This window comes from Rattus norvegicus, chromosome 4, assembly GCF_036323735.1.
Source record: "Rattus norvegicus strain BN/NHsdMcwi chromosome 4, GRCr8, whole genome shotgun sequence".
Classification (NCBI taxonomy): domain Eukaryota; kingdom Metazoa; phylum Chordata; class Mammalia; order Rodentia; family Muridae; genus Rattus; species Rattus norvegicus.
Genome location: NC_086022.1, coordinates 177,700,515 through 177,724,581, shown reverse-complemented (window position 1 = coordinate 177,724,581; position 24,067 = coordinate 177,700,515). Strand labels below are relative to the sequence as shown.

General features: G+C 44.3%; 1 protein-coding gene across 44 annotated transcripts in view; it reads left to right on the top strand.

Moving 5' to 3' along the window:
- The window catches only part of C2cd5 (C2 calcium-dependent domain containing 5), a 90,062-nt gene extending 65,995 nt beyond the window's left edge, over positions 1-24,067 (top strand). For 22 of the 44 annotated variants that reach the window (XM_006237636.5, XM_063286381.1, XM_039107923.2 and 19 more), the window contains 13 exons: positions 308-472; positions 2,820-2,960; positions 6,270-6,333; positions 6,580-6,641; positions 6,843-6,941; positions 7,514-7,603; positions 7,953-8,040; positions 8,153-8,239; positions 16,683-16,733; positions 17,591-17,692; positions 18,891-19,081; positions 21,545-21,691; positions 22,909-24,067. In XM_006237636.5, coding sequence (XP_006237698.1) covers positions 308-472; positions 2,820-2,960; positions 6,270-6,333; positions 6,580-6,641; positions 6,843-6,941; positions 7,514-7,603; positions 7,953-8,040; positions 8,153-8,239; positions 16,683-16,733; positions 17,591-17,692; positions 18,891-19,081; positions 21,545-21,691; positions 22,909-23,034 — 1,413 coding nt within the window. In that variant the 3' untranslated portion in view covers positions 23,035-24,067. Of the gene's footprint in view, positions 1-307; positions 473-2,819; positions 2,961-6,269; positions 6,334-6,579; positions 6,642-6,842; positions 6,942-7,513; positions 7,604-7,952; positions 8,041-8,152; positions 8,240-16,566; positions 16,734-17,590; positions 17,693-18,890; positions 19,082-21,544; positions 21,692-22,842 lie in introns of those variants that run through there. The other 22 variants (XM_006237639.5, XM_063286379.1, XM_006237640.5 and 19 more) reach the window with 5 other exon arrangements.

Below are 24,067 nucleotides of genomic sequence, written 5' to 3'. Positions count from 1 at the left end.
TCTTTCTCTCTCTCTTTCTTTCTCACTCTCTTTCTTTCTTCTTCTTGTATAAGTATGAGGTATGGCTTTAGAAGTTATAGCTGGTTGTGCTGTCATGTAGTTAGAGGTCCCCTTTCAGAGCTGTCACCATCACTTAGGAACCCCCAGAGCACATCAACCCTGTTGGCAGAGAGCTTTTGAATGTTCTTGCAGGCGTGGCCTAGCCATGTGTGTTTTGTACAGAGCAAAGTGCACATTTCTAGACAGGAAACGTAAAGCCATTGCTGTTTGGTGTTCTGTCTGATTATATCCCTGTTATTTTCACAAGTCGGCCACAGGGGTCTACTTAGCAGCCTTACCAACGCCTGGTGGTATCCAGATTGCTGGGAAGACCCCTAATGATGGCTCCTATGAGCAGCACATCTCCCATATGCAGAAGAAAATAAACGACACGATTGCAAAAAACAAAGAACTGTATGAGATCAACCCCCCGGTGAGTGCCTGAGGCCTGCACAGGGAGTGCACCAGCTACTGGCGGGGTGGAGGGTATTTGGAGGGTGTTTTCCTTTGAGCATGGGTGCTCTTCACTCCTTACTGTCCTTGTTTAAATGTCTCCTGTTTGAGGAGGCCTTCCCTTACCTAGTGTCCACAGGGCAGGCCTCCTTCCAGGTCTTAACTTCTCACATGTGCACGTGTCTCTCTGTGTGTATGTGTGTGTGCATGTTCACATGTGCACATGTCTGTGTGTGGGCATGTTCACATGTGCATGTGTCTTTTCTGTATGTGTGTGTGTGCATGTTCACTTGTGCATGTGTCTGTGTGTGTGCATGGTCACATGTGCACGTGTCTGTGTGTGTGTGTATGTGTGCACATGCTCGCATGTTCACGGGCTTGACTTTATGGGACACTACACACCTGCCCATCGCAGCCTGTAAACCAAAGCTCTACTGCAGCCATTCTTCTTGTTCTAGAAGGGTCTCCCCAGCAGTAAGTAGCCTCTCAGTCTATACTTGTAAAATGGCTATGTAAGTAGTTTAAAATGCTCCCTTTTTTGGCTGGAGTATTGACTTACATCTAGAATCTCAGCTGTTGGGAAGCTGAGGCAGGATTGTTATGGGTTTGAGGCAGTGTGGGATTGGCTGAATGCAGAAGAGAAAGTAATGATGCAGAAGTCTGACTCCGTCATAATGGGAAGACAGCGTGTGGCAGACCATCAGCAGCACTGCGTGCCTGGAGGGCACCGTGAAGGAAGGTGGTCCTGTGGGAGACCAGGATTGAACACTAGAAATCCTTACTGAGCATCTTCATGCCTAGAACTGTTCACACAGCTCCACCTCACGCAGTGTAGAGGTGACTTAACAAACACAGGGAAGTCTGGCCATGTAGCTCAGCCCAGCACAGTGTCGTAGCATGTGCTTGGCCCTAGATTTGATCTCTTTTGCTACAGAATAAATAAAGAAGGCACACAGAGCAAATTGTGTGTAAGTTATGTGCAGAGTCTGTGTCATCTTGGGCAACTGGGGCATCCACCTATTTTGATATCCATGGGGTTGTGGAAGCAGCGCCCCATGGACACTGAGGGATGACTTAAGAGCCCCTTGGAAACCAGTACTTAGTAAGAATGCAGACTAAGTTCCTTTTCCCAGTAAACCTGCTTTTCCTTTCATATAAGTCAGGTTTTTGAGGAAGGAGAAAGTGTGTTGTGATTTTAAGAATTCCAACATGTGCAGACTTTGCTCCAATGTCTTCCCTTTACTTCAGACATTAAACTTATTACTATCTTTATCTTAGAAATGGTCTGACAAAGTGCCAAGGATGACTGCTAGGCCACTGGCCCATAACAGTTTCAGGTTTTTATTTTGTACAGCAGTCAGTCTGTGCCCACCTTTCAATATAGAAAGATTAACTATACATTTTATTTTATTTTAATTATGTATTTATAGGGAGGCAGCAGCACAATGTGTATGTGAATGTGTGTACTTGCAGAGAGATGTGCTTGCCCTACGTGGTTTCTTCACTTAGTTTCTAGCTCAGAGCTGCGTCTGTTTCTCACTTTTTGTTAATTGTACTGAACCCCCTCTTGGATGTGTGCAGTGGCTCTGAAAAGAGGTCTCTTTTCTTAGGCACATGCTAGCAGTGACCATTTCACACGGTCTTGGAGACCTCTATTATAACCCTTAAAGGCAGTTCTTGCAGCAGCAGCAGCAGCAGCAGCAGCAGCAGCAGCAGCAGCAGCAGCAGCAGCAGCAGCAGGCTCTCTCTGCCTGTTGTGCTCACACATCATGGCCCAGGTTGACTGTTTAAAACACACATCTGTGCAGTATGACATCATACACTGCTATAGAAGATCAGCTTTGTTGCTGTCGAAGATTATTTAGCATGATGAATTAATTATACAGCCTGTACATGCATTTATTTGTATATGTGTGTATTATCTTGTCATATACACACACTTCTTATTTTCACATTTAACTATCATGAGCCTTGAAGGGCTGCGCTGGGGAAGAGGGGCTGTGAAAGACTAGTGCCCCCTGCTGGAGGGTCTTTGCATCTTTGTAGCCAATGGTACTTCAGATGCTTCCCAGGCACACGTCTGGACAGTCTGTAGAGTACATGTTCCCCATGCTCCCTGGCTGTGCACTACATGTCACCTTGACCTTGTTACACCCTGGGCAGTTAACCTGCTTTTGTAGACAAAAGAAAACATCCATATCTTCTGTGACCCAAAAGACGAGACTGTAGACTCCAGTGAGTTCTCTCACCAGGAAGCTGCGTGTGAGTATAAGTAAGGCTTTAAAGCAAAGCGAAGAATTGAGTGTCTGGAATTACGTCTCTTTCAGGAGGTGTGTGAAGAGATGATAGGATCACCCATCCCAGAGCCCAGACAGCGCTCAAGACTCTTAAGATCGCAGTCGGAAAGTTCTGATGAAGTTACAGAGTTAGACCTCTCACATGGGAAGAAAGATGCTTTTGTTTTAGAGGTAATACTCATTGCAGTAATGTCCTAAAAGTCTGAGAAGACAAATGTTTATAGTTGGATTCTAAACTGATGTGACAGCTTGTGCTGTGTCACAGCCATCAGGGAAGTGGTAGAAATTTAACGTATTGACCATAGCAGCGCTTGGTAACTGGTGCGGTACTGTAACTAGCTCTGAGGCCACGTGTGTTAAAGTAATAGTTAAAATGTGAGTTGAGCAACCCCCATTGTGGTTTGAATCGGTTTGGCCTCTGTAGACATTGTGTTTGAATGCTTGGCCCATAGGGAGCGGCACTAATAGGAAGGATAGCCTTGTTGGGGGAAGTGTTGTCTCTGTGGGGTTGGCTTTGAGGTTTCTCTACTTGAGCTCTGCCCAGTTGGGGAAAGAGTCTCCTCATGGCTGCTTTTGGATCAAAATGTAGAACCCTGTGCTCCTCTAGCACTGCAGTGTCATGCTTCCCACCGTGATAATGGACTGCATCTCTGAAACTGTGAGCCAGCCCCAATTAAATGTCTGCTTTTATAAGAGCTGCCATGGTGTTTCATAATACAGTGAAGCCCAAACTATGATACTCATCAAAAATCTAAAATCGGAATTGCCCAGAAATTCCAAATTTGGGGGCTGGGGCTGTAGCTCGCTTGGTAAAGTGCTTACCTAACGTTCACAAGCCTTGTTCAGGGTCCTCAGCACCATGTGAGCTGGACAAGTTGTTGAAGCCTCTGATCCTGCTCCTCCAGAGGAGGTATCCTTCCCTGTAGAGCGAGTTCAAGGCTGGCTCCCAAACAAAACAATTAGAAAGTTCACCTCTAGATTTTGGTTCTGGAGCATTTTAGTTTCTGGAGTTAAAGAGTAGGCGTGCACAGCTTCTAATATCTGTGTAGACATCAGAGTCTAGAGCGCTGGGAGCTGAAGGAACTGAAATCCCGAAGGGAAAAGACACTCAGTCTGAAATGGTTTTCCACTTGGAGTTGTTTTTGTAAGCCTGCATGACTTCAAACCAGAAAGTGTACTGGTTTTATTTTATCTATGTGTCTGTCTGTCTGTCTGTCTGCCTGCCTGTCTGTCTTATTTATCTACCTACCTACCTACCTACCTACCTACCTACCTACCTACCTACCTAGTTGGCTTTTCAAGACAGAGTTTCTCTGTGTAGCTGTCCTGGAACCCTCTTTGTAGACCAAACTGGCCTCAAACTCAGCAATCTTGAACATTGTGGTTCAAGTAGGGATTATAGCTGTGTGGCACAGGGCCCAGCTTGACGTACTGTTTTAGCACAGTGTGACTGTCCTCACTTTCATGACTGTATTGACAAGCATTGCTGTATGCACTCCGTAATGCTCTCACTGAGTCCTGAATGCAGTGTGTTCTTGCTGCATGCATGAGGTCTGTTGACACTTGGGACCCTGGAGCTCCTTTTCTGAAGAGTGGCTGTGGCGTGGTCCTCAGCAGCTCACTGTTCTCAGTCAGTGTCCCTCACTCCTCCCTGAGAGCAGCTTAGGAGAGACAGAGGAATGATGCAGGCACATTGCTGAGGAGAATCTGGTGATTTGAACGCAGTGACTCTGGAAGCTGGTCATAGAATTGTTGGAATGAGATGGGAGAGGAGAGTCTGAAACATGGTAAGTGATAAGGGAGACACCCATGTGACAAGCACTTGAGTGAGACAAGAAGGCCTTTTGGTTTTCTATCTGTTTGTTTTTTTAAAGATTTACTCATATTTTTATGCATGTGTGTATGTGTGTGCACCTTCATGAGTTTATTCAGGTTGTCCCTGAGGCCAGAGAGATCCAGATCCCCGCTGTTGGAATTATAGGCATTTGTTATGACCCGCCCAGTATGGGTGCTAGGAACCAAAGCCAGATCCTCTGTAACAACAATATGTGCTCTTAACTGCTGAACTTCCCATCTGGCTCCAAGATGAGTTTTCATTCGCAGAAAACTCAAACTGGTTTGTTTTCCATTGCTCTGTGGTTAAGGATGGGGGAGGAAAGGGAGCTCGGTGGAGCAGCACTGTGGTTCAAGCAGGTGATTGGCTCTGGGCCGTGAGGTCACCACAGCCAGCGGTAACACCAGTGCTTTCTGGAGCTTGTAAGGAATGGGGTTGTTAGGACTCTACTTCAAATCTAGGACAAGGCAGCATCAAGTTGGGGCCCTAGAAATGTCTTAACAAACTCTTCAGGTGGCTAAGCATCCCCTCAAGTTTGATCTGGTGTATGATATCAGGTGATGGGGTCCTGGCTGGGCAGACACACAAAGGAAAAAATATTTCCATTGTGGCCAGAAGATGGGGGCAGGGGACAGACTTATTGAGAAAAGAGAGAGATGGGGAACACTGTGACTCTGTGTCGTGTTTGGGGAGTCATGGCTTGGGTGTGGCCATGACTGGGTATCGAGGCTGAAGTGTGGGGTAATGTGACCGTGGGATGCTGTAAGAATACTGTTTTTATTTAGGCTTGTTTATATTATATGCAGAGTATTTTCATAAACGTTTTTGAAATGTCTGCATAAAAATAATGTTAGTATACTTTAATGTATAAAAGGTTTTACTTAGAAGTATTTTAAGTTGTTACTATGGGGAAATTTGCTGATGCTTTTACATTTTTATTTGTTTATATGCATGTGTCTGTGTGTGTATGAGCATATGTGTGGGGGTGTCTGCAGAAGCAAGAGAGGATATCTCAGTTACTTTTCTATTGCTATGAAGAGACACCATGACCAAGGCAACTTATAGAAACAAAGAGTTTATTGAGGCTTATGATTCCAGAGGGGTAGAGTCCATGACCATCATGGTGGAGCACAACAGTAGGCAGGTAGATGTGGTAATGGAGAAGTAGCTTAGAGCTTTCGTCCTTATCTGTAAGGAGCAGGCAGAGAGAAGGAGCCAGCTTTGGAAACTTCAGAGCCGACCCCAAATGACACACCTCCTCCAACATGGCTGTGCCTCCAAACCCTTTCCAAACAGTTCTTCCACCTGCAGATCAGGTGCTTGGATCCATGATCCTCTGGGGCCGTTCTTATTCCCACTGTCACACAGGGCATTGGGTCCGCTGAGACTGGAGTTTCAGAGTTGTGAGTCTCTCAGTTTGGGTGCCAGGAACCAAACTCTGGTCCTCAGAAGAGCAGCACACACTCTTAACTCTGAGACACTGTTCAAGCCCCCATGTTAAACGCATTAGCAGGGGAAATGGCTCTGTATTTTCTTAGTTCTTAACGCTTGAGCTTTTCAGAGAATGAAAATAGCTTTTACGGAATCGGGACAACTTCAGTATTTGGGTAGATGGTTACACAGTAGTTTTGTCTTTCTGTTTCTAGATCGATGACACTGATGCCATGGAAGATGTGCACTCCCTCCTCACTGATGTTCCTCCTCCTTCAGGTACGCAGCGAGCCAGCTTTGCAATAAAGCAGGTGTGCGTCGGTGTGAGAGGGCTGGCTTTCTTCTTAGACAGTTAGTCATTTATTGTTTTTGAAATGGGGTCTCAGGTATCTCAGGCTTCATTGAACTCAGTATGTAGTCAAAAGTAATAAAAATTTTATATTTATACTTTATAGTTGAGAAATATTATTTCTAAAAACCAAAATTAGTAAGCTATCATATTTTAATCATAATTTGTTTTGGCAGGTTTTTATAGTTGTAATACAGAAATTATGCCTGGCATAAATAATTGGACATCAGAAATACAGGTAAACTTTTATCAGATTGAAGCAAATACCACATACGTAAGTTTTACTTAAATATCTATTCTTTTTGACCCCCAATAGCAGTTACAAACCCTTTTTTTCTTTTTAATCTCATTAGTTATTCATTATTTGCCAGTTCTGTCAATTTTTAGACTTTAGGAAAGAAATAACAAGGTGTCATGTTGTTCTTTCTCCTGCACCTAGATGTTCACGTCAGTAAGAGTGGTCAGACTGAGTAGCCTCAACCTGACTAACCAAGCTCTCAATAAGAACTTCAACGGCCTCTGTGAGAACTTACTCAAGGTAGGGGCCTGCGGCTTAGAACCCACGTGAACTGGACTGGGCTTCCTTGTCCCTAGTGCCTCACGTGGCTGGGTGTGTGCTGTGTCTGTGAGCCTGTCAGTCTCACCTGTGCCGCACGGGGGCACTGGCTTCCTGTTGCTCTTCTAAGGAAAGAAGGTTGAACTTAGCAGCTCAGCTTTCATACAAATGTGGTCATCTGTCGGGTGTTTTCAAGAGCCCGAGTTGTTGACAACTTTAAAGCTTTATTGTGTGTGTGTGTTTGGCTCAGAGTGGTGGGTTGGATAAAGTTGTGTTGACCAATTGCAGTGATAACCTGTGACTGGGCTTCCTCTGTCCCTTGCCTTCCAAGAGTCCCACCTCTTACTTCACGTCCCCTGTGTTTACATGGTCACATTCTACAGACACCCAACCTTCCCGACAGACAGTCGCTGCCACTGCACTCTCAGAGATGAGAAGCCAGTTTAGCTGTCTGCGTGGTTCTCACCTTTGGTGGTTGGTGTCTCTGGGCAGTTAACTCTGTGCACCGTTAGCATGCGGGGAAGAGTGGAGTCACCGTCCTCTCCTTTCCGCAGAGCCTGTATTTCAAACTTCGGTCCATGACCCCCTGCTGCCTCTGCCACGTAAACTTCACAGTGTCTCTGCCTGAAGACGAGTTAATCCAGGTAATGCAGGTGCCGCTGACCGCAGAAGACGCTGCTGGCCCTTCATGATCTGCTTTAGTTTAATGTCACCATAGTCAGTAACTTCATACAGTGTTTTAGCTCAGACTATCTGAAGGTATATACTAGCTTGCCTCAGACTGTGTATTTCTTTTGTTTTATTGCTGGTTCTCTGCAGGGGAACCAGAGGAGATGTTGCATGTGTGAATTTATGTAGACTTCTGATTGAGAGTCTTAATCAGGAAGGGAGACCTAGTCAGGTGACACAGGTTGTCCCTTGGTGCTGAAAGAAAATTGTAAGAATTGAATTTTATCGGTGGTTACGTTACCCATCACAGTTGTTTGATTGTAGGTTACAGTCACAGCAGTTGCTATAAGTTTTGACAAACACCAGGCCTTACAGACCACAAAGACCCTCGTGGAGAAGTCACTGCAGAGAGGTGAGCTTGGGCTTCTGGGAAGTAGAGCTCACACCTGCCTGTCACAGCTTTGCGGCAGGCTAGGGTTAAAGCTGGACCAAGACGGTTGTGAGTAACTGCTGTGCTGCCTCAGCCTCCACAGATAATGAAGATGGGCTGCAGTTCCCGCTGGAGCTCTGCTCGGACTCCCTGCCTTCTCATCCTTTCCCGGCAGCTAAAGGTTGGTCCTGTGTGAGGCTGGGAGGCTGGGAGGCTCTCCTCGGATGTCTGTCCTTCACCCCCCATTGTGTGTTGGTAAAGAGTTTCTCTGTAAACAGTGAAGGTCATTTTTCTTATGTTCCCTACAAAATTTTTACTTTTAATTTCTCATGTATATATTTAAATATAGTGTATTTGGTGTTTTATCTGGTAAGTTATTTTCTAGTAGAGGTTTTTATTTGGATTTTCATAAAATCTCCAGGGGGATGCACAGATTTGACAGGAATGTGCTTCTGTCTCTCCCCCCTTCCCCCAAGACAGGGTTTCTCTGGGTAACCCCGTGTGTCCTAGAACTCCATCTAGACCAGGCTGGCCTTGAACTCTGCCTCCCGTGTGCTGGGATTCAAGGTGTGTGACAGCACTGCCCAGCCCATGCTTCTATCCTATACACGATGGCTGGAATGAAGGACAATGGTTTTATAAGATACTGATAGCTTTTAAAATACAAAATAAGCTCCACTTAATGAGAAAATTCTTAAAAACATGGGAGGACTGCTCTCTTTGTTTTGTATAATTTTTGACTTCTCAAAACGGTTCTGTCTAATTACATTACCTATTCATTAAATGCAGTTTATATGTTTTCTAAAGGTTTTAATTGAGAAATAATTCATTTGTTAACATCAAATTAGTTACTATAATCATTATATTTCATAACAATTGAAATTGTTGCTATCTGAATATTTTTATTTGGTAACAAATTATATGTAAAACAAAATGACTGTGTATGTGTGTGTGTTATGTGTGTGTTGTGTGTGTGTGTTATGTGTGTGTGTTTGTATGTGTGTATGTGTTTGTATGTGTGTTGTGTGTGTGTATGTGTGTGTGTGTTATGTGTGTGTATGTGTGTTGTGTGTGTGTGTATGTGTGAACGTGTGTTGTGTGTGTGTGTGTGTGTTCACTAAACCAGTCATTGCATGGTCTATCTGTCCATGTAGGACACATGTTTATCTCACAGTCCATAGATTTGAAGAGACAGCTATGTTTGGATTCTGAACTGGGAACTTTGCTCATCTTTCTTGTGTCATCAACTACACTCCCATCTAGAACGTGTTCAGAAAATCTTAGCATTCCTTAACTTTCTCGGAAGAATAAAGAGGAAATCCAATTCAAGGGAATCTGGGGTCAGACTTCCGATTAATTTCTAGAGAGGAATATTATTGTTAAGAATCTTCTCGAGGGACTTGCCGAAATGGCTCCGAGGTTATACTGCACTTGCCATTGGGATGGCTTTTAGTTCCCAGTGCACACAACAGTTGCGGCAGCTCACAACCGTCTATAGTTAGTCTCAGGGACCTGATGCCCTCCTGGCCTCTTTGGTTATCAGAAACGCATACTCTGAACAGACGTACATGCATGCAGAACACTCTACACACAAAATAAAAGTAAGTCTTACAAAAGGCTTCCTTGAGTCCCTTAGATACCCCTTATATACCTCTTCAGGGATCATTTGTCCTTCCTCTACAGTGAGAAACCACCCCTAAACCTAGTCAGTAAGGGTTTAATCTGTTGCTAATTTGCAAGAATATGTGTTTGGAATTGGGGTGCATTTTAGCTGGATTGTAGCCATGTTGTCATTACTAACTGGACTCTGCAGAGGATTAGCATGAAGCTTGTAAGTTTGCCGTATCCATAGTGACGCTTCCAAAATGTCGCAGCCAGTTATAACCACTGCTTATGTGGTCAGCATTATGAAATGGTACTGTGAATTTTGTGAGCTGAAGAACAAGGGGGAAACATCTGGCTGGAATGTCTTATGTCTGTGCTGCCTGAAGCGCTTACTGCTGATGTCGGGCGCATCAGGGGCCTGAGGCGGATGGGCACTGAGGAAAGCCTGGTGACAATGCTGTTACAAAGCCGGTGTGCCAGCAAGATGGCTGATGGTAGACCTCTGCCAGCCTCTGCCAGCAAGATGGCTGACGGTAGACCTCTGCCAGCCTCGGCTTCTCACGCCTACAGTCTCAAGTTTTACCCTTTCTCTTAGCCTTTAAATTAAGTTTTAAAAATATTTTTTGTTTCTATGTTTGTGATTGTTAACATGTTTGTATTATTTAAAAAGTAAATGAAAGACTGAATTCATGTCCAGGTTCAGAGAGCTTCCATAATTACCAGTTTTTCCAAGGAGCTCCAGTGAGGTAAAGCAGCGCGTCAGATTCCTCTCTAAGGTCTAGAGTCCTTCCTAGCAGCCTCAGTGTGGGAGGTTAGCTCTGTAGGTCACAGGGTTGGCTCTAGATCTTACTTAAGAAAGGGTTTCCAGAGTTGGAGAAACATTGTCACACCACACCACCTGCACTGCTGTCCTAAAATCAGAATTAGCAGTCATATCTACTAATAGGTAAAATATACTAAAATGTGGGCCACCCAGTGATCTATGCAGAAACTGCTTGCCTGGACCATGAAAACCAACAGTGAGCAGTGTCTCTGTGTCTCTCGAGTAGTTGTGTAAGTTCTGGTTTGTGTCGCATGCATATATTGTCTGTACTTCCTCTCATCCTTTCAGGAGAACACGAGTTAACTATGTCTGTAAAGTTATTTTAAGGTAATTCAGAAGGTTTGAGGATAAGGTGGGTGGGAAAGGTTTGAAGATTAGAGCACCGCTCTTGTAATGGGACTGGACATTGGATAGAATAGAAAGTGCGTGAAAATCTACATTTAGCAGTGAAGAGGAGTCTGGGAGAGGAAGGCAGGAGAGTTGGGAGGAATGCAGAGGGTCTCCCTTCTGTGGCTTTGCTGAGGTGGCCGGCTGAGCAGGCAGAATTGCTTCTTTTAAAAAGTTCTATAAACATTGACTTCTAATTAACAGTCATGTTCTCAAAAAAACAAACAAACAAACAAACAAAATACAAAAGGAATGATTTGCTACCTGTTTAATTCCCATTATGTTGACAAGGAGAATAATCTGAAGAGCCAAGCATGTGTTTATTAACAATTGTGCTTTGCTTAGGATTAACCTTTTGTTGTTATTGATTGATTGGTTGATTGACTGATTGTTAGCAACAAGGGTAAACGTCATGTACTGCGTTCATTCCACAGATCTGTCCTAATCCACCATACAGAGTAAGTCAGGGCCTCCATGTCCAGTTCTCCCTCTCATGGTGCATTGTTCAGTTTTGTTTTTCAAGGTAACGTGTTTATTAGTTTGTCTCTGATTTCTGGTTGACTCCGTGTCATTTAGATAGTTACTGTGATTTGTTTGCTGTGAAATATTAAAAGGTGTTGGTTTCAGTCATTTCTCAAAGGCCGTCAGGATTTCTAGATAAGTCTTAGGAAGAGCATACATGATGTGGTCTCACCATGAAGTGTTTCCTAGGCTTTTCCTAGGCTGTGCTGTAAGAAGGCATGGGTGGCCCATGTTTTACACCACTTTCATAATGGTTCAACCTCATCAGTATCCATGCTTCTGACTTTTTTCTGTTGTTGTTGTTTTAATATACTTTTTAAATGATGCATATAAAAAGGAAGATATAAAATATAGTGTAAGTGAAGATATTTGGGCTAAAAATTTTAACTGAAAATTTTCTCATAGGATGCAGATGAGCACAATAATTTTCTGCATTAATGTATCTAAAAGGTTAACACTGCTTTAAAATCTGGAGGTATAAATTTTGAATATTAGTTATGGTGAGCTTGAACAACTAAAGTTGTTCTATAAGTTATGGTGACTTGAACAACTATAAACCACATACTACTTTAAACATATCTCAAATATGTTATAAATCTAATCTATTATAGAGTGATGGTTTTATTTAGCTCTTCACTGTTTGATACTATCAGAAAGTTTAATAGGATGACGTAGTTTTTATTGGTTAAAAGATGGACCAGGACCTTTCTGTTTCCCCGTTCCTGTCTCTGTGCTGCTTGGCGCTCGCTCGCTCAGTCCTTCCTGCTTAGTGGCAGGTGCTGTGGCCTGGTAGCCATGACTACAGGGGTCAGCATGAAAATCGGCCAACATTAGCTTTTAGTCTCCAACAAACGAAGAATGTTTCTGAATCCTTAACTATATATAGTAGCTCTTTATACTACTACAAATACCTTTATATAGTACCAGTCTCATAGGCATCTGCTGTCTGCCCTTTACAAATTGTATATTTTGATGTCATGATCAAAATGGTGACAGCAATAAAAAGAATTTGTGAATAGTTTTCATGTAGTTGGATGGCCAAAGTGCTGGCAGGGGAGGGATGCTATCGGGTAGGGAATGAGGAGAATGAGAAACAAGAGAGAGAGAGAGAGAGAGAGAGAGAGAGAGAGAGAGAGAGGCATACGAGGTGTAATCCCAGAACTTGTAAGTGTGAGACCTTCCCTCCAAAACAAACAAATAAACAAACAAACAGACAAACGAATGAAGGAATGAAACAAATCTAAAGGTGGGTCTCAGTGTCAGCAGCTCATCCAAGAGATGGGCTGGAAGGGAGGGGCCTAGTCAGCGGAGAAGCAGAGGTGGGGAGGCTCTCCTTCCCTCTGTCTTCAGGGCAGCTCGAGGTCAGTGAGACGCTGCAGAGGCAGAGTGCGCAGCAAGGAGAAAGCCTGGCCTGTAGCAGGCTCTCGAGAGAAGCGGTCTAGCATGGTCCTAAGAAGAATAGATGCCCAGAAGCCACTGCAGAATGTGGTCGCTAGGGAACTAAAGATGGAGAGCGTAGTGTGGGCTGTTTGTCTTCAGTTGAAGATGTGTATATATGATTCGTGTGGGAGTGCATTGTGTATTACCAAATCTATACATTACTGATGCCTTACTTTTGATTTTCCATTATAAACTATTCACATTGAAGCTGCTGTTTCTGTCTTTATGTTAATGATTTACAGTTCCTATGGCAACTGATCAGTTCAGCCACAGCTAAGTAGGCTTATATCAGTCTTTAGATTGAGCACTGACTTAGTCATTAAGCCACTTTTATAGATATATGGTATATTCAGTCATTTATGTTGATAAAAATGCCAGAGAGAGTGTGAAACTCAGTTGTGATTATAGTAACTTAAAACTTTGAATGTTTAAATGGGAAAATAATAAAAATTAAAGACTTTGGACTACATGAGAATATTATTTGTGGGAATTTTTAAGACAGTAACTTTAAAAATACATTCACTTTAAAAACTTTAGAGCAAAGATAATTGGTAAATCCTAATAATAGAAGTACAAGCTCACAGGGGTGAGTGATTAATGTTACAGCAGCCTTTGTCCACTGTGGTACTCAGCAGAAAACAGGGTGACTTAGAAAGTAGAGACTTTTACTGCCTCAGAGTTCTAGAGGCTGAAAAGGCAGGTTCAGTGAGGTTCTGTTAACTTGGAAGGGCCTTCTTACTGGGTTGTGGTGTCGGGGAGACCACACTGACCCTTTACAGTGGCACCAATTTCACTGGAGGATGTCAGCGTGTACCTCGGAGGAGCTCGGCGTGCAGGCCATAGCTACAGCTGACAGGTGCATCTCATTGGCTGTCACAGACTCCTGAGAAGAACTTTTGAAGCATGTAAAAGGAGGGAGGCTTGTCGCCACTGTGCTGCTGCAGTGTGGGTCTCTGGTACTCATTTCTGCTAGCCCGGTCTTAGCCTGCGTTTCTTTTATTCTCCATGCTTGTGGACCTGCGACTTGCTAGGTGTTGCTAGAGTGAGCTAAGAAAGTAGTAATCTGAGGCTGTACTTGCTTTGCCTGTTAAATTTCTAGTCTCATGTGATAGAAGAAGGAAGCTTGCTCTGTGCAGGCTGTCGGTTAACTGCTCACATGGGCACACGCACAAGCACACACATACACAGAAATTGTAAGAGAGTGGACTGCTGTGTGCCTTGATCTGCTCTTTGCAGATGGAGTGAGGCTCTCGTGTGTATGCGAAGTGTTTGTCTCACCCTTCCACATAGACATGCACATGAGGTAGAGCTCAGCACATGCTCACATCATTAGTGAAAGCTGTTGTCTTTGGTTACTATTGACCTGGAGATTGCTTACTGCTGTCTGTTAAAGTTGCCAATATGTCAACAAGCCAGACTGCATACAGTTGTAGAGCCTTCTTGTTTTGAGAATCTGTTACCTGGGACGCCCGCCTATGTTGAGAAGGAGCCAGGAGTCTGAGGACTTGTGTGTCTGGCATACACATTGGACTGAAGCGCCAGGGCTCTTGTTCCACACCAGCTGGCCTTGAGCATTTCTGCAAGGGAAGAGTTAAGGTCAGAGCAAGTGTGAGCGATAGATAACGAGTGCATTCAAGAGGCTCCGAGGATGCTGAGGAATGTCTGCGATCCAAGCCTAGTGAAGTAAGTCAGGGGACAAAGAACTCCTCCCCTTTATAAAAATAGGGGGAACACAGTAATTCAGAGAGAAGTTCACACAGTATAAAGATCATGTAGTCTAAAATAAAGCCTCTTTCACCCTTCGTGTCCCTTCTCAAGAGCATGCACTCTTACTAGCTATATAGAAAAAATTGGAATATTTATTGATTATTTCTTTGTTTATTAGTGGTTTTTAGGGACAGGATCTTAGGTAGCCCAGACCAACCAGACTCACTGCGTAGCTGAGGTTGACTCTTAATTCCTGGTCCTCTTCCCACTTCCTTGCAGATGCTGGGTTTAGAAGTGCGCACCTCGGTGCTTGACTCACCATTGTCTTCTTCACAAACACAAACACAAGCACTGCATAGTGCTTTGTACTCTGCCTTTTCCACTTGGCACAGGTTAGGGTATAATGGCACAGTTGCCATTAAATCACATACAACTGAATTACAGAGGAGAATTTCTTCATAGTGGTTTTTAAAATGGTTTGAGTCATTCCTTCTTGATCCTGGGAGGAGAAGTTCACAATCTGAATTATACATTCATTCTCTCTCCCTCTCTCCCTCTCTCCCTCTCTCTTCCTCTCTCTCCCTCTCTCTCCCTCTCTCTCCCTTCCTCCTTCCCTCTCTCTCTCTCCTGTTAGTGGAGGTCAAGTCTCAGAGCCCGTACATGCTAGGCAGGCAGTCTGCCATGAAGCTACTCTACCCTTACTCTTGGTTCGTTAAGATAGCCTGGACTGTCTGTCTGTTCTGCATTGGGAGGTGTTTATCCTGACGCCCAGCTCTCTGTACTCTCTGTAGTGTATACTCATGGAGTCTGCCCTTCTCAGCAGTGACTCCAGAGAACTCTCGAGACCTCTAAGCCTGGACTAGGCTTGTTGTTCTTCATGTATGGATCGAGCCGTTTCCTGTCCTGTGCGGTCTCTAGAGACTTTCAAGCTTTTGAATATATGCCAGGACTATTGTGGCTTCTTCCTGTATTCCCATCTCCATCTGGACTTGCTAAGTCCCTCGGTCTGCTGAATTAGGAAAACTGTCCCCAGTTAGGTGTGTCATCCATGGACATGATTCCAGTGCTTGCTACACGGCACCTTCCCAGTCATCCTATGGCCTGCACGCATTGATCAACTGCACATACAGCGGACTGCAGCCACTTCATGTTCTCCATGTCAGCTACCAGATGCAAGGGCAGTGCCACTTAGGAGAATGTTCTCTACAAGTCCTATTTTGAGTAATTAAATTTTATTAATTTGAAAATATTATCAAAAGACCAATACATTAGAGATGGATAATGTATTTACTTAATTGATACTTTAAAAAATTTGGACTCCCCAAATAATTCTCAGTGTTTCTAATGAGCTATTGTTTTTTCCCCTCCAGTTTTATAATTCCTGAAACAAAATACAAGTGTTCTAGTACAGAGAGAGCATGAACAGCAAAAATACAGGTGTACTAGTACAGAGAGAGCATGAACAGCAAACACAGGTTGGCTTTAGTAGTACTGGACCTTTTCAGAGTATCTTACGTATACACAACAAATCCCTAAAACACCAGAAGCACCTCTGCGTGGATGCTACTCCCACGGTGCTGGGAGGGTGTGATGTGTTTGGATCTTAGCCATCTCTCTGGAGATCTGTCAGTCATTTAGTTTCACCACGTCTTGGTAGCAATAGAGAGAGGTATTGATAGAGTCAGATGGAGAGCTTAGAGGTGAGGAGGGCCACGGCTTGGCAGTGCTGATGATGTGTGTGGCTGGTTTCCTGGTGTGATGTCCCACGGTACTAGCTCTCACTCCTCCCCTAAAACATTGCTCCCGTTTCCCTTCCAGCCCCCCTCCAGCACATTGACCCTGTCTTCTTACCTTGTGCCATGGCTCTATTAGCATGCTACTGTTCGTGATATCTCTAGAAACTCACTTTGTGTTGTAATCAGCAATCATCTTGGCATAGTATTTATTAATGGGGCTAGTTTTCATATAAAGGAACTGCCATTTTAAATCCTAATACTTGTGCTTGGTTTGCTTTTATAATGAAGCCATAAAGATTCACTTGCTCTGTTCTTCTGGTTTACGGAAGAGATTAACAAGCAGCAGAGAAGAGGTGCTGGCTTGTCCTCGTCCCGAGCTAATGTTGTCCGTATTGTCTCATTAGAACACCTGGAGAGTGCGAGCTCTAACTCAGGTATCCCAGCTGCACAGAGAGGTGAGTCTGTCTCCCTAAGCCACAGCCAGAGCAGTACACATGCAGCAGAGGAGTGCACTGGACAGTGGAGTAGACCCCACATGGCTTTGTTGTATTTAGAATGTTTTACAAATTCAAAAGTATTTACTCTGTTATTGCTACTTTTTATTATGTGAGTATTTTTCAAGTTTCTAAAGTAGTTGTTCTTTAGCCTTTTACACACAGTAGCAATGTAAAAGTTACTGTTGGCAGAAGGGGTGCCAGCTGCTCCCCTCCTTCTTGTCAGCCGCCTTGTGGCCAGAAGTCAGACCTGGAACATAGATGTCAGTGACTGTTTGGTTTTCTTGCTGTTTTCAGAGTTGGGTTATTGATGGGTCTTTAGTAAGAGCCAGGTCGTTCATGGGGGTGGGTTTTCTTTCTCCTTTTTGTTGTTGTTTTGGTTTTTTCCCCTTTCAAGCATTTTTCAATACTTTATTATTTTTTAGTTTTAAGTTTTGGCTAAAAGTAGGGAATGGGGTTGCTCATAATGGGTTGGTTATGATTGAATCATAAATTAAAATCAAGTAGAAGCACTAAATCTTACAGTGAGGAGGGTGGGAACTACTGGGCAGACTGAGTCCTCTGCTCCTGCATCAGCCGGGCTGTACTTGTCCAGGCCCCGTGCAGTCAGTCACATGCCCAGCGCTCTGCCAAGCGCACTGGGTTTGGACACTTGGATGTCTAGAGCTCTGTTTGCACCACCTCCTGTCTGAGCTAAAAGGTCACTCTCTGTGAGCTACAGTGAAGCTAAGTTACGTCATCAGAGGAGCATTGTGGCGAGTAAGACACGTCACCCACATTTTTCTTTTGTTTCTTTTGTTTTCTGTCTGTGTCTCCAGCTACGTCAGTTGATTACAGTTCCTTTGCAGACAGATGCAGCAGCTGGATAGAGCTCATTAAACTGAAAGCTCAGACCATAAGGCGCGGATCAATTAAGACAAGTAGGCGGATGTTTCTACCACATTCTGATGGCCTGAGAAGCGTGTCCCTGATTTCGCAGTGGTGAAGGCTAGACCTTACTGCCTAGTAACAACATTGCCAGTCAGTCCTGTGTTTGGGTGTGGAAGCTGTAGGTGCTTGGTCATGTGTGAGGAGTTAGTCCAGAGCCTTTGGCTGGTTACTCTTAGCTGTAGAGTTGTCTTCTAAATTTTACTTTTTATGAAAGCACCCAGATGATATTACATCCCTGTGGAGGAGGACCTGGTCAGCTTTCTTGTTGAAGAGTCACTCTTCCAGGACCCAGGGAAGTGCTGACCGCAAAGCGTCGGCTTCCTAATTCTGAGGGACAGGAACCAAGTGTGTACAGAGACAGTAGACAGTGTATCTTGCTGCTAAACCAGAGAGAGATGTTTTATAACCTGTGTTATGGCAGATTTTGAGGAAACCATATCTGAGTGAGTTCATATTAAAAAGAAAAAAACTACATTTTAAAGGAAAGAATTCAGGATATATCAGAATCATTGTTTTTGTCCTAGAGGTAAATTATTAAGTAGGTGGCCTTGGTCTCCTCCTGAGGTGACAGGGATGGTGTGACCATGTGGCTGGTTGTGAGGTTAGAAACACAGGTGTATGTTTCAGGTTTACTGCAGTTACTTACAACTGGTGGGAACTATTTTACTACTAACTTCCCAAAATGTCTTTTAGACAGCCAAGATTGATTGTTAAGGTTTAAGTTACATGGCTGTTTAATCAAAAAAGTCTGGGAAGAAGTACAGTAGTGTATTACACCTAATGTTACCCGGCTGCCTACAAGCCTACAGTGATGGAGTGCGACACAGGTGGAACTGTACTGCAATGTCACCCTTTCACGCTCTCCTCCTCAGGGATTGTTCCTACAGCAGCTCCTTACTGCTCTGACGCTTTCTTGTCTCCACTCTGTAACCGACCATTGTGTGTCTAGCTGCATCAACTGCATCACCATTTTCCTCTGCAGGAATGCCATTTTCCTCCACAGAGCCCATTCCAGCACCTTCTGCTCATGTCTCTCTAAACTGCATGTGCTGCATGGTAATCTTTCCTTTCATGACATGGCTTAGTCTCACAGACAGCTGAATGTTAGCACCTCTGTTTGGAAGCCCTAGGGGATTATCCAGTCCCCAGTGTCCATTCTTAATGTGTCCTTACTTTCTCCAATCCTAGCTGTGACTGTTGAAAAGGCGAGTGCCATGGGCGATGCGAATTCCCGGAGCCGCTCTGCGCCACCTTGTGCGAGTCCCACCGTGGGTGTTGTTAAGATGACGCCTCTTTCTTTCATCCCTGGAGCAAAGATAACGAAGTACCTGGGCATCATTAACATGTTTTTTATTAGAGAGACCACTTCCCTCCGTGAGGTAACTTTACAAAACTTCCTTAAGTTTTTTTTTTTTAAATAATTAGTACTAAAGCCAAGTTTTAAGTTATGTGTTGTAAATAACACACTTACATTTCATTTTCTTCTTTGTGACCTATGTGGCTTTTTATATACTTACCAAATTTCATACAGTAACCCATTTTACAAGAGTTGTATCTGATCTAAGCCCATTTGTCTGTAGAAGTTGTAGATCCTTGTTGTAAAACAGGTAACTTTCTCCTGTGTTTGATTCAGGATTAAAACTGCACTGATAGGACACGCTAAGTTTCTAAGGAGGAGGTCTTGGTTTTATCTTGCGATGTATTTGAATAGCAGTTTTAAGGTTCCACGTGTAGGAATAGTAGATTTCTCTAGTAGATTTATGGTCTAGAGATAACTTTGTTTTAGCTTTCTGGTTTCTTCCGTTTGAAAGAAGAATGAGGCTGCCTGTTGTCACTCCCGACAGTGCACAAGAACTGTCCTGCTGGTTTTTACTGTGTATGGGAAATTGTTACAGTAGTTATAAAATTTTATATGGTAAGATTAAATTTCAAAATCAGTGCCACTCTCTCATGCCATTTGTAACATGGGAATTCAACTTAAGCAAAAAGGAAATTATATTGTGTCTTGTGAGTCAGGCCTACTGAACACATTAGTATTATGGATAGGGAAACTCTGACGTTTCTGAGATGTGAGGCCTTGTCCTGTCTGTTGTTCCGTCTCGGTACCTCATGTTGTGGAAAGTGCGTGTGTCCTAAGAGGACAAGCTCTGCTTGGCTTTGTGTCCCCGGAGGCTCTTGTGCTCTTGCCTTCTCCATGCCACACTTCCTTCTCCGGCACGGAGCCTCCCTGGCATAGCGCAAGTACAACTGTCTTTGTGCAAATGCACGAATAAGGTCTGACAGGATAATTAGCGTCTTCTAAGATAATCTATTTATTTGTACTCTATGTTGATGTGGAGGATAAACCATGTGGTCTCAGAACCTCTAAATGGAGAATTAAAGTCCATGTAAGTTTGATAGAATAGGTTTGTTTCAAATTTGGCATGGTTTCTCTGTTGTTCTCTAGTTGCTCCTAATAGTGCTCCTTTAAGTTTGATTCTGTTGTGAGAGGGGGTGCTGTGTTGTCAGGCGGGGTGCTGTGTTGTTCAGGCTGCTCTTGTGCATTGATCCTGCCTTCTCAGCCTCCCTGACAGTGGAGTCCATGCACAAGCTGCCAGCCACACTGCATCCACCATTTCTCTTCCTTACTCTTGACTGCTGTTGAAGAGTTCTCAGCTGTCGTGTTGCTGCCTGGTTGGTCTCACAGCAGCAGAGACCTGCACTTTTAACTTAAGGCATAGCGCCCATGTGTGTCATTGCCTGGGAGATCTTCTTACAGTAGCTGTGCCTCCTAGAACCCAGCCTCTGCATACACGTGTTCCGGTGTGACTTCATGGGCGGAAGGGGGCTGCGGTGTGCACAGCTGCACTGTGCAGTGCAAGTGGAGGTGGCTGCTACAGTTCCGGAGTTCCAGCAGACAGAGCTTCACGCGATCACTATCTGGGAGTTCTGCTTAAAGTTTTAAAAAGATGCGCTGGAGCCGAGGAGGCAGCTCAGCAGTTCGAGCACTGGCTGCTCTTCCAGAGGACACACACTCAGTCTCTAGACCGACCTGGTGGCTCACTACCATCCGAGACTCCATTTCCAGGGCACGCAGTGCCTTCTTCTATCCTCTCTGGGTGCCAGGCGCGTAGGTGGTGTCTGCGCAGACGTAAACACAGACAGAGCGCCTGTGCACATTTTTTTAAAGATGTACTTAAGAAAGTAATTTTGCTCCTAACAGTAGACTCCAAGTTCTCTTACCTTCAGTATAATCAGAAACTTCTGCTTTGACCATCTAACCTCTAATAGGTTGGTAGGAAAGTTAAGTTGGAAAGCATTTAAGCTATTGACTGGCTTTCCATTTCTGTTTCCCTTGTTTGTTTATACAAGTAGTTTCCCACATCATTCCTTCCGATCCGTAGCAGTGTGCATGATGCTTCTTTCTGCAGACTTATTATTAGCATGTAATGTGGGGAACAGTGCAGCAATACCACCAGTGAGCTGCACGGTAGGACACACGTGTGGGCCCAGCTCAGCCGAGGCCTGTGCTGGCAATGGGACTGGAGCAGAGCTAGTGTAGGTGAGGAGTCTGCATTCCAGGCAGTCCCCCAGTGCCACACGTTCATGAAACATACAGTACGTGTGATAAAAGCTAGTCAAAGGCAAATTACAATGATCTGGGCTTTAAGGAAAGCACTTTAAAATCCTCACACGGATGTGTTATCAGAAGTGTTTGTTCATGAAGAGAACCCTCACACTGAGGAAGTGTGAATAGTTGTCTTTACAGTGAGGTAACTTGGAATGTGTACTGTGAACTTTGACATTTTGTATGTGTCCTACCCTGTGTGTGACATGACGGTCGTGGACATTGTTGTCTGCAGGAAGGCGGAGTCAGTGGCTTTCTCCACGCTTTCATTGCTGAAGTGTTTGCTATGGTCCGAGCTCACGTGGCCGCGCTGGGAGGGAATGCTGTTGTCTCCTACATTATGAAGCAGTGTGTCTTCATGGAGAATCCCAGTAAGAACCAGGTGAGACCCAGCACTGCTGCTGCGAGGAAGTCTGAGAAGGCCCCTCTGGCGTCATCCTCCTCTGTCCTTCCACAAAAACGCCTCCATCATGCTTCACTTGACTTTATTACCTACACACCCCACAGGACATGATGTCGTCCTTAATTAAACATTTCTGGAATTCCTGCCACTTTTTTGGTGAGCGTCTGAAATACGGATCTGACTGTGTCCCCTCTCTGAGGAGACCTGAGGCACTCCTTAGTCTGGGTGTTGTCAGGTCTAGTTTTACCTGCCTTAATGGTGGAGAACAGACTGTGGGACAGACAGCTTACTTCTTTCAATCAAAATATTACTCTGTAAATAGGGGATAGAAGGTCTTGTTAGACTACACCTTAGCATAACATTCTTTTTAAATTTTAACTAAATAGCTCAAAAAACCCTTAAAGGTTTCTTCTAAAATTAATTAATTACTAAGTAACAAGGTATCTTGAAGTATTGTGTCTTGTGAGTCAGGCCTACTGAACACATTAGTATTATGGATAGGGAAACTCTGACGTTTCTGAGATGTGAGGCCTTGTCCTGTCTGTTGTTCCGTCTCGGTACCTCATGTTGTGGAAAGTGCGTGTGTCTAAGAGAACAAGCTCTGCTTGGCTTTGTGTCCCCGGAGGCTCTTGTGCTCTTGCCTTCTCCATGCCACACTTCCTTCTCCGGCACGGAGCCTCCCTGGCATAGCCATATTGGCAGGATTTCATATAATTTTTCACTTCTGTCTAGTGTTTCAGGCATAACTATTCTATATGTTCCCCTTCTTTTAATAGTATGTATATTATTTTTAGTATTTCCCTTTTATAAACATGGTGCAGTAAAAAGTCATGGGCAATCCTTTTGTCTAGGGAAGTACAGACTTCCTGCCGACTGCGGGTGCGTGCCCTCTCTGCAGAGGCACTGACAGAGCTCTTCCCTGAGCATGGGTTTTGTTGCCTTAGTGATATCCGACTCTCACCAGCTTCCCCGTTCTAGGACATGGTCTGCCATGTCCCCTCTAGGTTGTGATGACGGCAGGCTTAACTGTGTCTTCATGGATCCCGGCTCTCATCTCTGCGGGGCCCTTCTTACCCTAGCGCCTGGCTGGCTGTGCTGGGCCTGGTTCCCACCAGAGCCCCGCCCGGCAGGCGTCAGGCCCCCTTGGCCGTGTGCGCCGCGTGCGTGCATCTGAGCTCTGTCTGCTGTCTCCACAGGCACAGTGTCTCATAAACGTCAGTGGGGACGCAGTGGTTTTTGTTCGTGACTCTGACTTAGAAGTCACATCTCAGCAGCCTGCTGCCACCTGCCAGCCATCGTGCACTGGAGAAGTTACAACCTGAAGACAGCCGCTCACCTGAGTGAAGTTCATGTGTCTCCATTGTTTGTCAGCGTCTTCTCAGACCAGAGGGCCCAGCGAGGGCGGAGTCCTGAGGAGGAGGAGGGGAGGCATCTGGTTGGTGTGCGCGCACATCTTGGAGACTTGAGAATTTCTGATCTCGACATTTTGTTTGTCCAGTCTACACTGACAGGCCCCCTGGATTCTAGTACCTTCAGTTATGGGAGTTATTTGTAATTTATGTTGATTTTAATAAAATTATAATTAAAAATGAAATGGAAAGATTTCAGGAGACTAGGATGAGTAGCTTCCATGATTTCGAAAACTAAACTGGAATCCAAATTGCTAATGAGTCCGTAGTTGATTTGAAAATGGAGAAACTTCTGTGTATTTTCAGAAAATGACTGTGTGGATCTCTCAGTGTCTTTTGCTTGAAATGAGGAGTTTGTTAGCTGGATGGATAATGCGTTTCGCCCATCTTAAAAGGAAGCTGCAGTGTGTGTCTGCAGAATTGGCTGACTGCTCTAGGAGCTTCCACCGAGGGGTGTCCTCATCCAGGAGTGGGGGTGCCTCATGACTGGCTGTCACATGAAGGAGGGGGCACCTCATGGCTGGCTCTTGCTTCATATTTAATTGTCTGGAAGAGGCTTGGCTTCCACTGGGGAGCAGGTGCTGTGGAGTGTGTTTAAGGAGAGGAGATACAGGATTCTTTCTAATGATATTCTATTGCACTCTCAGTAAGCTTAGGGATTGGTGGGGTACACTGTTTGGTATAGACATGGAAAGGAGACTTGAATATGCTGTGAAATGTTGAATGTATGTATTACGTCTTACCTATGCCAAGCACCCACTAGTAATGAGATATCAAATTCCTCCTTTGCCCAATAAAATGTCCTTGTAAAACTTAGGATTTTATTCTCTCAAAACAGCAAATTACCCTAAAGATGAAAAAGTCATCTTATTGTTACACAGGTGTCAATATTTTTCGGTATTTTGTTTATAATTTTATTTTTTAAATAAAAAGTTTATAAACAGCA